Genomic DNA, 14,713 nt, shown 5'->3' on the forward strand with positions numbered 1-14,713 from the left:
TTATCAGAAACCTTGTCTGGTTTCAGTTTTGTTTGGAGCAAAGAAAATGTTTTAGTCTGAGGATGCCTTCAGCTAAGAGAGCTGCGATTTTTCTTTCCTTGCAGTTTGCAGATTTCAGGGTCTGGGCTTCAGTTGTGTAGAAAATTAGGAAGAGCAACGTCTGGACAGTTGTTACATATGAAACGAAACTAGAAAAGGGTTTCAATTAACTGTATAGCCCTCACTCCAAAAAATAATTTATGGTCTAGGTGGAGGTTCCTTCACTTGCCCAAACATCTGAACTATCCACAGAGGTCAGTGAAAACAGAAAATCACTTACTTAAATAAAATGAAATGCTGTGAGCCTTGGATTCAAACAACCGTTGTATTTCCTCTCCTCTGTTGTCAACCAGCCTTTGCAATGAAAAAGTGTTTTTTTTCAGAAGCTAGACCACTAGAATTCATCCCTCTCGCTTAACTCTGGTTGGATGTTGCCAACCAATCAGTGTGAAGGGGTGTTTCACAACACTGAAAGTGTATTGGTATGACTGATGCATGAGGAATGAGAAGTAGGGATGATAGATGAGGAGTATGGATGAGAAGTAGGGGTGATGGATGAGAAGTAAGGATGATGGGTGAGAAGTAGGCATGAGAAGTATTGATGATGGGTGCTAAGTGAGGGTGATGGAAGAGATGTAGGAATAAGAAGTAAGGATGATTAGTAAGAAGTAGGGATTATGGATGAGAAGAAGGGATGAGAAGTAATGATGATGGATGAGAAGTACTGAAGATTATTGAGAAGTAGGAATAATGGATGAGAAGTGAGGATGAGAACTAGGATGATGGATGAGAAGTAGGGATGATGGATGAGGAGGAGGGATGAGAAGCAGATGATGAAGGATGAGAAGTAGGGGTGAGAAGCAGGGATTAGAAGTAGGGTCGATGGATGAGAAGTAGGTATGATGGGTGAGAAGTAAGGACGATGGGTGAAAAGTAAGCATGAGAAGTATGGGTGATGGATGCTAAGTGAGGGTGATGGAAGAGATGTAGGGATAAGAAGAAAGGATGATTGGTGAGAAATAGGGATAATGGATGAGAAGTAGGGATGATGAATGAGAAGTAAGGAAGGTGAATGAGAAGTAGGGATGATGGATGAGAAGTAGGAATGATGGATGAGAAGTAAGTATGAGAACTTGGAGGATGGATGAGAAGTAGGGATAATGTATGAGAAGCAGGGATGAGGGATGAGAAGTAGAGATGATGGATGAGAAGCAGGGATGAGGGATGAGAAGTAAGGATGATGGACGAGAAGTAGGGATGAGAAATAAGGATGATAGATGAGAAGTAGGGATGAGAAGCACCTCCCTTAACTAAAAAACAGGGACGTTGCTACCGTTGGTGCAGCAGGTGCAGTGCGCCAGGGCCCAGAACCATCAGGGGCCTGTTGAGCACTGATAATTGCTGCATTTTACTACCCTAACGACAGTGAAATACGCCATTTTCCTTGCTTGCACCAAGGCCCATGGAATCCTTGCTAAGTTACTGCTCAAAAACCTTAACTTACTTCAAATAATAACGGAGCCTGAGCTGCCACCCTCTCGATTGTCTGCTGCTAGCAAAGGTGCGGTGTGAGACTCTAGGCTGCAGCTCAGCGTGCCAGTCTCAGTCCGAATTCCATACTGTCTGCAGCTGACAGGTGCGGCCATGCAACTCCAATCAGCAGAAAAGAGACATCCTGTTGTCCTAAACAAAACAGGGAAAATGGAAGGACAGAGCAACTGAGCCATGTGATAAGGCCGCTAAGGCATAACCAGGGAGAGGATGTGGCATAATGGTCAGAGCTGTAGATTTGGTGCTGGGAAACCAGGTTTGGGTCTCTACATTGGCTGAACATTGTGTGATTCTGGGCAAATCACTTAATCTCCCCATGCCTACAAAAAACATGAATGTGTCCTTGTGTAATGTAACTGGTTCTCATGTAAAGTGCTCCAATACCTTTGGGTCGAGTCTGCGGTATACAGAAATACAAAATAAACTGTGGAAACCATCTTTCCTTGGCATCAGCCACAGTAGCTAATATGAACACTGCAACAGTTCTCAGATCAGCATAGACAAATAATAAAAACTATACACATCAGCCTGCATGTTACATGAGAAATAACTGTTGTTGGGCTCTGAATTGCATGATATTAGTATTCTGGGTGGGAATGTGGACATAAGTGCCTAATTCCTTTAGTTTGACTCTCCATGAGTGACACTTGGCAGGGCAGTTTCATAGACTGACCATAAGATATCTCAGGGTATACTTGCACAACTGCAATGTTCAAACAATTTATTAGATGTTCTTTTTGTCTACTCATTTATAGGCAAAAATGTTTTTTTAACTATATATAAACAATTCTACATGAGGTCACGACTAGACAGTGTTTCTTTCAAATTTAAAGTTACTTCCGTTTTCATCATCAGTGGCGCCAATTTTGGTTTACTTAAGACATAGTCAGCTGACACCATTGCACTGACAGGTTTTTTATTTTTGCTGAATTTAAGAATCTTAGCGGCTTATTTACAAGCCCCTTGCTTCTCCAGTGCCTCATTTTTAGTATGGGAAAAAGTGATGTATCGGCGGCGCAAGGGGCTTGTAAATAGCCTCCTAGTTCATCATGTGGCAGATTCAATAGCTGTAACATCAGTGTGTGGTGATCTTGGACGCCCTTAATAAGTGGAGGAGGATTGGTTTGTCCTCACGGAAGTTTGAGTTTTTCTCCTGCCAACTGAGGCGGAGTTTGCCTGGCACAAAAAACAGGAACATTGGCTCCTAGAAGGTGCCATTATCCGTATTTATTATTAGCAGGCTGAGGGCAAAGCTCCACTTTTCAGTTGACGGACAAGCAGAATTAAATAGGCAATTTCATAAAACGTAGCAAAGAAACAATATTTAACATTCAGTCAATAACTTCGAATCTAAATGATGACTAAATGAAGCAAGAGCCTAGAAACTTAAGTAAAGCCCTCGCAGAATCTATAGATATTCTTCTGCCTCCATAATTCTTAGGTTTGAGAAATAAAAAGGTGGATGTTGAGGCTTCACTTTGGCAGACAAGGATAAAGTAATAATCCCAATCCTAATGGATTTAGGTTACGAACTGTCAGAACCCCTTTGAGAGGGTCACAGGGCACGAATGGGGTTATTGGAGTTACGTGGGGTTCGAGGTCTTTTACTCCTGATGTCCTGGGGCCTGACCTACTATGGGCTCTGAGCCGCTGGGCCAAGTACCCCATCAGCACTTGACACTCAGGGTTAGCGTGGTCCAAGTAGTGCAAGGCTCCCTTGGGGGTGGGGGTGAGGAGGGAAGTGTGTATACAGGGGCGTGAACACAGCTCACAACTCAAAATGTGCACAGCAGCAGCAATAAATCATTGCCCAGCCAAATGCTCACTTTTCTGGAAAAAGAGAAGTAGTTTATTTCCTTCACTACCCACACAAAGGAAAAATACGACATTCGCAAACAACTACACAATCCCCCCCGAGGTCAGGGCTCTAGTGTTTCCTGGCGGTTCCCTGTTCACTTTCTCTTCATGTTAGCCATAGTGGTATTCCCCTTTCACTACTGACAACATCCATGGTATGTCCCACTAGTAGTCCGAGTCTCAAGAGTCCACTCTTAAAGTCAATAGTATTCCAGCACCACAGCGCTAATTAGCAGCAAGAGCTGACTGGCCCAAAATCAGTCTTACCTGTACCTCGCAGGATCGGAGTGACCAGAGTTCCTAAACACGCTCTTTTCACGGGAACTGGACTAGCGGCAGTCGATTCAGGTGAGCTAGCTGCATGCCGCGCCAAGCGGGTTGCACACAGTGGCCAGCTAGCCATCACTCGCAGTTGCCCCATTGCAGCAACCAGAGGTTCACAATGGCTCCTCTTCACCGGGTAAGTCTCTGGTTCCTCCTGTGATGGGGAAAGAGTGATTATATGTAACTCCTGGTGCAAATCCTTCATCTTGGGCAGATGCACAGGGTCAACAGCAATCTCATTCCTCTTAGCGATAGCTCTGAACAGGCCATGACTTGCTGGTCCCACTAAACCCCTCTGGTATATGAGGGTCACCGTATCCTCATAGTACACGGCAGTAGCGGCCCGTGGTGGGAGTGCTGCTGGGTGCTGACGTGGGGCGGGGGAGGGGCAGGGTGGGGGGTAGTAAACTACGGATTATGGCTGATTAGAGGTAAGTAAACATTTAAATAAATAAAACGAATTTCGTTGCGCGCGCTGCATCGCCAAATGCGATGCAGCACACACAACGAAATTCGTTTTATGTATTTAAATGTTTACTTACCTCTAATCAGCCATAATCCGTAGTTTACTACCCCCCACCCTGCCCCTCCCCCACCCCACGTCAGCGCCCAGCAGCACTCCCACCACGGACCGCTACTGGTACACGGGCTCCAGCCCGATCAGCACAGGGAAGTCCTTCCTGGTGGCTCCTTGTGGCATACGGGGTTGTGGCCCACTATCACACATGGACAACAGCCATTCCCACATGTCAGTCCTTTCACAGAGGGCACTCCGGACACACCTCCCCCACTATGCACAGGCTCCGTCTGGCCCAGTCAATGCAGCGATGCACACAGCTCAATTCAATACAGCCCTCCTCTGGCATACAAGGGTCGTTGACTTCAATCTACAGCAGGCAATAGCCTGATCAGTGCAGCAGTCAACTCCTCACACCTCATAGAGGGAATCGCCTCGACAGGGCCCCCCACTGAACCTTGCTCCTTCGAACGCTCTTCCTCATAGGGCACACTAGTCTTGGCAATCAGGCAAGTGCTGGTGCTCTAGGCTCTAAGGCAGGAGGTCTTGGTGTCCCTGGAGGATGTCCCCTCAACCAGCAGGGAGACTAGCTGCCCTTGGCCCCCAAATCTGGTCACAGATAGAAGTCTTGTCGATCTTCCCCTCCTCACAGAGCTCGTCTGACTGCTTAGCAGATGACAATGTTTGGGGTCTCAAACTTCCTTTCTTGTAGTCCATTTTCAGACATCAAATGTGATTTAGAATCTGAGTCTTTGAAGTTTATGTTAGGGGTATGTTTCTTTTAAAGTGTCCACACCTCTGTCTTCTTCATCTTGACAGCAGTCTGTCACAGCAGGAGTGACACCAAAACTGATAGCCCCACAACACAGGCCATGGTTGTGACTAGAAATGGGATGTCAGCTACAGTGATTTGTGTATCAAAAGGTTAGCCGAGAGCCCCAGCCCTACTCTTTAGGATTCTCTTATCAGCCTTATCTCCTTACTAGGTTGTGCCCAGGCCCCTCCTTTGTGACCTCTTGTTGAATCAAAGAGCACCCTTTAAGTGTAGATGGGAAGCCTGGCTCTTCGCTCTCCAGTGTGTGTCCCACCTAGCCTACTGGAATGCAGCAAGACACAAATCTGTCTCAGGGGATTTCTCTACCTCCTCTCCATGTTTCTTCATGCAGACCTGGGTCTCCCAAAATGGAACCCTGGACCTCTCATGTATTGCACCATCCAAAGGCACCCATACACCCAGTGCATGTTTACAACCTACACACACTGCACTGTTCTGTATCCCTCATGTAGCGTACCACTCGTAGGCATATATACACCCAGCACATGCATTCACCATGCACGCACTACTCAGTACTGTATTAACCCAATATTGTACCCTACCCAGACACACAGACACCCAGCACAGATACACCACTCATTCACTGTACTACACACAAACTGATGTAGGCCAAGGGTGAGTTCAGCACACACCAGCGGAACTTTCAAATAAGTGAGCCTGTAGGACTCACTCCAGTGACACGGGTTAAAAAGGACTTGTTCACTAGTACTGATCACTACACCCTATGCTGCCACCACCGCGCTCTCGCTGCTTAACTCCTGGTGAAGGTCGTGGCTGATCACTGCTATGTGGGCAGCGCATTGGGGGCACCTCCCGATCCAACAAGACCGCAGTCCGTGAGACAGGCCTATGTCATCATGCACACGCATGATCTATGTTTGCCTGTGACAATAAAAAAATCAGCATCAGGGATCCAGACATCAGCACAGTTGGACACTCAGCGCAGGGATGCATGTCCATTACCACGCAGAGCATTTTTCCATCCCTGCACAATTCAAAAGCGATGGTCTAGCTAGCATAGCCAGTTTCTGGGGTGGATCGAAGATGCAAGTCCTCAGAGTGACCACCACTACATATTGACATTTGCGAGGGTACTCCTGAGCCTCAAGCACAAGAACTGGCCTGGCTTCCCATTGGCTACTCTGTGAATCTTAGTACATTTACACAGAGTCTGGTCAAGAATTTGTCACTGTTAGAGTCTAATAGGCCATTTAGAGTTGGGTGGTAATGAGGCTTCTCCCAAAATTTGACATACGCCCAAGCCACCCAAGTATCAGTTCCAACTTCCTTCACTTGGAGGCAAGGAAGCCATTGCGTTTCTGACAGCAAAATTTTGGGAAACAGTCGGAACAACGCTGGCAGAGTCACTCTTGGTCTGACAATGCAAGCACGACCGCGCTTGCCTTAACCAAGCTTATGCCTTAACTACGCACATGCGTAGTTAACGCAGTGCGCGGTCTAGATGCTGCAGAAGCAGGAAGGATCGGACACGGACGAAGAAGCCAGAGGATGTGGTGTGGTAATTGGGGCTTGGGCCAGGTTTTGGGGGTTAGTTTGTAAGGGTTGGGGGGTAGCTTCCAGGGCTAGGGGGTTTGGGGTCGTTTTTGAGGGCTGGGGGGGTTAGGATAGTTTTTAGGGCTGGGGGGGGTTGGGGTAGTTTTTAAATTAGGGGTCAGGGTTTTAGGCCTCATGGCAGTGGGCGGGATTGGGGTAGTTTTAGGGACAGCGCAGGGGTGGGGAGGTTAGGGTAGTGTATGTTAAGGGGTGGGGTTTTAAGCCTCAGGGCAGGGGGAGTGCAATGGGTAGTTTTTAAGGAAGGTTTTGGGCCTCAGGGTGGAGGGGCAGGTAGGTGGTTTGTAATTTAAGGCTTAAGGCAGTGGAGGGAGTTGGAGTAGTGGCGACCTTAGCCACGCATACCTCCTTACCACTCATACCACTCATGCCTTTATCACGAAATTGCGTGGTAGAGGTATGAGTGGTAAAGGAATGCGCAGTTAAGACACATTTGTGGTTCGGGCTGCGTGGAAGAGGCTCGCGTGGTTTAGACATGCGTGCCTGTATCATAAAATCCGAAATTTCAATTGGCACCTTTATGGTAGGCCAGCTGGAAAAATCTGTCAGCTGTCATTATGTCAGAAGCTCCACCCTAGTAGGGCCACCCTTAGATTTTCCACTCTGATCATGTTAAATTGAGCCCAATGTGCAGAGCATTCACACCTGAGCTGGACACCTATTGTGAGCAAAGGTTTCCAGCTCACTGCATACTTCTTCACTGCTTTGCCTTGTGATGAAGGTTGAAATCATGGGGCATATTTACAAGTGTTTATCGCCACAGGAATGTCACTTTTTATGACTTTCCTGTGGCGATAAACCCTTTGCCTTATTTACAAGGCAGCATTAAGCCACTTAGTGTGGTTTAACGCCGCCTTGTGAATAAGGCCCCCTTTCACGCAGCACTCCGCCGCAACACCCATTGTTTTTGACGCTGCCCACTATTTACAAGGGTGGCGTAAATATAGGGCAGCGTCAAAAATAAGACCAGGGAAACCTCGTCTCAACATGGCAAAACAAGGAGAAATTATAATGTAATTTCTCCTCGCTTTTGCTGTTTCTATGTATGCAGCAGCAGCACACATAGAAACAGCAAATCACCATTAGTGATTGTTCATGTGCAGGAAGGTATCGCTTCTTGCACATGACCAATCATTACAAAATGACGAGTTGCAACTTCAATATGTGCTGCTTTCTGCAGCACACATAGACGTTACAATTCACCATAAGTGATTGTTTATGTGCAGGAAGGGACACCTTCCTACACATAAACAATCATTCCCTGCAATGCAAGCACCCTTGCACTCGGTGCAAGGGTGCCGATGTTGGCGCTAGGCAGCTGAATTTAGCACCAGCACTAGGGAAAACGCATGGGTGCACCGCCTTATTGTAAATACGGTGTATACCTCCGTTTTCAGACTGGTGGAGCGTAGCGTTATCAATTTTGGCTTAACGCTGCACTCCACCATTCTCTTGTAAATATGCCCTGTGTGTCTTACAGTGGCACTGTGTGAGTTGGCAGGTCTTTATATCCCTCCACAGGTCTGCCATGCACAAGCATTGAGTCCCTGTGTGGGAAAAAACAATCCACGTGCACCAAGCACCAGGAAAACAACCAAGCATCTCAGGTACACTGAGCAGGACCAGATTTAGGGTAGTGCGACCAGTTCGGCTGCACTGGGAGCTGACCTGTGGCAGGTTGCTGGCCACTTTTGATCACTGAAACGTTCATTAACAATTATCCACATCTCCACTCAGGGCAAACAGATCTTCCCTGGACTCTGTTGTATCTTTATGAGATTTGGAATAAGTATACACTGATGTATCCTAAATTCTGTGTGTACTCTGAATTAGTTATTTTGCTTAGGTGTGTCACATTGTGGTGCTCCTGTGTGGCATCCTTTGCATGTCACTTTTTGTGGGACATCCTTTTTTTTTTTTTTATAACTTTATTTTCAATATGTTTCTTAAAACAAAAGCATATGAACAATCCAAATAGAATTATCTTTGGTAGGTACATCATACTTATCGTATCATTTCCCTTCATTCACAACACCATGAAAATAGTCTTCTTGAATTTTCCGCCATGGCCCCAATATACAGGTCAACACAGAACCCTGTTTGGCAAACAACGGGTCCCATCCTGGAATGACCCGTCAGTTCATGTCAATACATCCAGAGTTTGTGGGACATCCTTTGCATGCTGTCCATTGCACACCATACTTTCTATGCTGTTCTTTTGGTGTCACCCTTTGCAGTACATCCCTTGTGAGCAACATCAATGAACTCAACTCTTTTTTCATTTTCTTCTTCTAGGTTATGGACACACTGTGCCACTCTCAAATGGTGGCAAGATATTCTGCATCGTATACGCCTTCCTTGGAATACCAGTCACACTTTTCCTCCTCACCTGTGCTGTCCATGGCCTCATGAAGCTAACAAACACTCGCCCAATCAACTACATCCATGCTCGCTGGGGCTACCCACTTGGTATTGTGGCTATGGCCCATGCTGTGATCCTTGGCCTTCTGGTGTTCTTCTGCTTCATCGTGCTCCCTGCTTTCATCTTCTGGGCCACGGAAGATGGCTGGAACTTCCTGGAGTCGCTCTACTTCTGCTTCATCTCACTGAGCACCATTGGCCTGGGCGACTATGTTCCTGGGAGGGCCACCACCCCAAAACTCAGAGAGCTCTACAAGTTCACCATAACATGTAGGTCCATGCCCTTGAGGTGTAGAAACTTCATCATGTGATCAATAATTGAGACTCCATTCATGTGTATGTGACCTGGAGAAAGAGTTAAGCATTCTGAAGTGCATTAAGGACATGGAGGTATATTTACAAGGGGATTGCACCACAGGAGCATCACTTTTTACGATGCTCCGGAGACACGCTATTCCTCTCCATACTTACAAGGCGACGTTAAGCCACTCTGTGTGGCTTAAGGCCGCCTGGTAAATATCGTACCCTTTGATGCAGTTTTCTGAGTCAAAGGGGCGTGCAATGTGTGTTGCTGTTGCTGTACCCACTCAACTCCCATTGCTTTTTGACACTGCCCAAAATTTGCAAGAAATGGTAAATATGAGGCAGCAGCAAAAACTAACACCATTGAACGGGTGGTGTTAGAATGGCGCAACGAGGAGAAATATTTTTATTTCTCCTTCTTTTATGCTCTTTCCATGTGTGTTGCATTCTGAAGCACACATAGAAGGAGCAAATCACCATTACCGATTGTTTATGTTCAGGAAGGTGTCTCTTCCTGCACATAAACAATCATTCCTGCAATGCAGGCACCCTTGCACCATGGTGCAAGTGTGCCTGCGCTGGTGCTAGGCAGCTTTTTCAGTGCCAACGCAAGGGAATGTACAAAGAAATGATGCAGCGCTGCAAGCAATTCAGCTGCTCCATGCTGCGTCATTTAAAAAACACGGGTGCGCCATATTTATAAAAATACAGTGCACCCCTGTATTTTCCCTTGCGCTGGCACTGAAAAAGCTGGCTCTCACCAGTACAGGCACCCTTGCACCAAGGTTAAGTTGCGCAAAGTGGCTTAGCGCTGCCTTGTGAATATGGAGACGGGCATTGCGTCACCGGAGAGTCCTAAAAAGTGACGCTTCAGTGGCTCAATCCCCTTGTAAATATGCCCCCAAGAGTACTGGAAAGTAATCCTGGCATTATCTTCTGCCCATCAAAAATATAAACAAACATAAAGCTGTTGCACTTCTGGGCGGCCACCCTACATTAACCCCTTCGCCGCTGCGCGAATTCCGCCGCGGCGCTGGGGGGTTTTTCGGTGAGCGCGGCGCCGCTGTGCTCATGACGGAACCACGCCGTCATGAGTCACGGGTGAGCTGTGCTCATGACGGAGTGGTTCCGTCACGGCGCCGCCCACTTACGTTACACGCCCGCACAGGCGGGGAAAAGGCGCCGCGTGGGCGGAGCGGCCGCCAACGGCCGCAGCATGACGGAACCACTCCGTCATGAGCACAGCGCGACCGTGGCTCATGACGGAGTGGTTCCGTCATGAGCAGGGAAGGGATTAACAACCAGTACCTTTGCATCCCATAATTGCACCGGAAACTGAGCTGTTGCGCAACAGCCGTGTTTAAATGAATATTTATTTATTAAGGTGCTTTACAAAAAACAAAGAGGTGATACATTGAACATGTTAGCAATAAACCAGAAGTAGATAACTACTGGAGAATAACTATAGGTTCACAGCAAGTAGTGGAGGAAGGAATAAAGGGGCACATTAGCTAGACCAGTGCAGGTCCATTAAGAGAGGCGTTCAAACAAACAATGGGAATGCCCCGGAAGGTGATGAGACATACTGTCATTTCAGATCCGGAGTGACAGTTCAAGCGGTCCAAGGGCCCAATCAAGGAAAAATCAAATAGATGCGTTTTTTAGTGTTTCCCTAATGGAAGGAGACTACTTTGGGTTCTGGCATTTGCTGGCAGAGAATTGCAAGCACCTATTGGGCTCTATAGAAAGTTTCTTTGACCTTCCGACATGGGTAGAAGAACAGAGAAATATGAAGTTTGAAGCATTTTCCAGCTGTAGGGCATAGCTATTGAGGTTTGTGTGGGATGGGTGAAAAAAGGTCAAATGTCCTCAAAGAAGTCACTAGTTTGACTGTAGAATAGAACATGTCTTTTAGTGAAGCCATGTCTTTTTGGAAAACTCATGCTAGTATAGGATAGTACAGAAAGATCACTGGGGAATGGACAACTGTTCTGAGTTGGTCTTTGAGGATGTCTTTTACTTTTTTGAGGGTATGGAAGAAAGAAGTTTGGGCTTTTGGCCACAGGTTATAGCAATAAGGGCTTTCAATGAGGAAATGGGTTTTCACATGGCTTACCCAACCCTTGGCATCTTATTGCAGCTTTAGCAACTTTGCAGATTTTTCAGAGAAGAAAACAGGGGGTTGCACAAAGAACACATAGAGGGAAATGCCTCATGATATCCCTAAGCACAATAGCTGCCACAGAATTCTCTAAAAATGTAATTGGCTGCTGTTGACAGAGTAAGCCACAGTTGTCACTGAGTCGTTATTTAGTCTCCATTTCACCCTTTGCTCTTCTTTTTATTCCTCACTCCTAGACAGTTTCTTTTCCAGGTCTCAATATATCATGCTGTCCCTTTCTCTCGTTTCCCCTTGCAGGTTATCTCATCATAGGCTTGATTGCAATGCTACTGGCCATCGAAACATTCTCCCACCTGCAGGACATTCGCACCTTTCTCCGGCTCTTCAAGCCTAAGCGCACTCAGATCCGCGAGGACGACCGCCTGGGGATACTCAGCCAGGACGAGCTGGCACAGGAGATGGAGGCACCTGACCCTACCCCACTGGCCATCATCTCAGGGGCCACTAACGAAGGACCTCAGGGGATAGATCTCTTTGATGAGAATGAAAAGACACCAGTAGACATCCCCCAACAGTAATAGGTTTAATGCATCTTGCGATAACTCCTTGGCAACCAAATCAATCAACATTTTTATTAAACTTTGAGATGAATAACTTCTCTGTCATGAGCAACAGACACTGGTCTTTCAAGGGCTGTCATTGATGAGAGCTTGATTGGGGGGGACGCATCCGGAATGATGCAACTGAGATCCTGGCTTGGCACGGGATATTGACTTCAATAGGAAGATAAGCTGGAAAGTTTCTCCGTCGACTCCAGATTCAATAAATACAAGTTGTTCTTCATACCATTTTCTGGTGGGCAAGTCTCCATCTACACTCATTTGCCCAAATATGAAGAGGGCAAGAAATTACTACTGGGGGGAATTTAACTGTTTATATGTTTGTATCTTCATAATTATTGAAGTTTCTTTGAGTCTTATTAGATGTAACCTTCCAAGTTAAATCTGTGCTGCAAAGATGTCCCCTGAATGGTGAGCCTCTGGACTACAGCGATACTAAGAATGCGTCTAGTATGGGGTTATTTAAGACAGTGTTTCGTGGTTCTTTGCCATTTGAAATTAGGGTGCCAACCGTGGCATCCATGAGAAATTTGTTTGGCTAGTCGGGTGAATAGACTCGACTCAGAAGGCTAGAGCGATCACACCTCTTTATCTTTCTCTTCTAGGCATTGTTTACACACCGAGCACCCTGCGGCAGCTCCTTGAGCAGAGACATCTCAGAGGCAGGGATCGAGCTCTCCCTTATAGACAGACACCAGTCTCTGCCAATGCAATAAGGATGTGACATTCTGAACACCATTGACCAAACACTCCCATGCCCTACCGGGGTTATCGTAAACACTATTCACTTCACCAGGAGTTCTGCAGCTCAGGATAAAAGTGTGCACACAAAAAAGGGGCCTGTGACACAGCATCTGTGTTGGTGGCCTGGAAATGATGGATGGCAAGAGAGCTGGTTCAATATGCAGAGATTTTTGTTTTATCTCAGTGTGGGTAATCAGCGAGCTTAACTAAGTTCCTAACGATGGCTACCTTTGAGATCACTTATAAGTTAATCAAAGTTTGTGTAATAAATCACAAGCAGGTATTTATTTTTGACAACAAAGCTTCCGTGGTCACTTTTATTGATTGTCATAGTGATACTTAAGGTCAGTTACTAATTCATGATGGGCAAACTCATGGGACAACCACATTACAGGTCTTCAAGCAGAAACGATGCCAGAAAATGGCTACACATAGATGGGTGGATAATGACTCACAATTCTAGGGAGTTACAGCCTGAAAAAAAAAGACAAGCATTTTTTTGTTTTTGTCTCTTCCAGCGGGGAAAATTATTGAATCACTGCAGCTATAAAATAAGACAATTCAAAGGCATAGACATGTGTCCAATGCTTTTTAATAGAATTCAAGGAAAACTGGATACTGAATTGCAGCCATTATAGAAACCTTAACTGAATATGATTTTATCTTCCAGTAAAAAGTAAAACAAAAGAACCTTTCATGAGACTCTTCCAAAAAGCTTAGAGCACTTAAGGTTAAAAAAAACGCATTGGCACAAGGAAAGCATGCTGGTGCCCACGAGGCACATGACCACCACTGGATTGAGAGTAAAAAGACAGTTTTCATTCACAAAGAGTGTCTGTAGCATCTTATTGATACAGTTTGATTCACAGAATCATATCGTTTCACTGTAGGGAAAACTGTAAAACAGTTTCTTTTCACTTCAGTTTATATCGGCTGATCTGCCCCCAAGTTCAATTCTGTAACCCTCGACGCCCTTAAAACTCACTGGCTCCTCCCACAAAAGTTACACCTCTCAAGCTATTAGGGGACAGATTTACAAGGTCTGGCGCATCTCTGCAAATCAGCAGGGATGCGCCGGAACACTTGCGACCCGCAAAACCACCCGTGCGCCACCACTGATGCACCGCCATGGCGCATGGATGGGCAGATGCGTGTCGCATCCCCCGGCGGAAATGCGGCGCATTGCTGGAGTCGCGTCGCAAGCACGACGCGGCTCCAGCAAGTCTCGGGGGTGCCCTATGCCTAACATGCTGCGTCAATCCTTACGCCTGCTTCAAGCAGGCGCAGGGTTTTGACGCAGCATGGCCGTAAAAGTGACTCAGTGAAATCTTGTAGATTTCACAGCGTCACTTTTACGAGGCTTACCTGCGAGGGAACGCCCACCCTGCGCTGGAACGCCCACATGAAACCTGACGCAGGTTTCATGTGGCGCAGGGGTTTACAGCGTGACGCATCTCCCTAGATATGGCGCAACATGGCACATGATTTACGCCGCCACTGCGTCACAGAAGTGACACAACGGCAGCGTAAATGTGTCGCAAGGGTCTTGTAAATCTGCCCCTCCGTCTCCACATAGGCTGAAGGCCGCTCAAGTGCCAGGATTTTCAGCAATCCCGGCAAATTTGTATTTTGCCGTTTGGGCACTACTTATCCCTAGGCAAAAATTATTTTTAATTCCATTTGTTTCGATTTGGCATCCTTTTGTCCAGAGTTCTTATGTCGCCATATGGCAAGCTGCCTGCAGTTGATTTTATTTTGGCACCATGCCTTGGTGATCCAACTGAAGTGAACATAGATGAACAATGTTA

General features: G+C 46.4%; 1 protein-coding gene across 1 annotated transcript in view; it reads left to right on the forward strand.

Moving 5' to 3' along the window:
* Positions 1–13,206, forward strand: part of KCNK7 (potassium two pore domain channel subfamily K member 7) — a 78,293-nt gene extending 65,087 nt beyond the window's left edge. The window contains exons 2-3 of the mRNA XM_085625822.1: positions 8,991–9,386; positions 11,839–13,206. Of these exons, the coding sequence (XP_085481948.1) occupies positions 8,991–9,386; positions 11,839–12,119 (677 nt within the window). The 3' untranslated portion in view covers positions 12,120–13,206. The remainder of the gene's footprint in view (positions 1–8,990; positions 9,387–11,838) is intronic.
* Positions 13,207–14,713: the final 1,507 nt, after the last annotated feature.

The sequence above is a fragment of the Triturus cristatus genome, chromosome 9, assembly GCF_964204655.1.
Source record: "Triturus cristatus chromosome 9, aTriCri1.1, whole genome shotgun sequence".
NCBI classification, from domain to species: domain Eukaryota; kingdom Metazoa; phylum Chordata; class Amphibia; order Caudata; family Salamandridae; genus Triturus; species Triturus cristatus.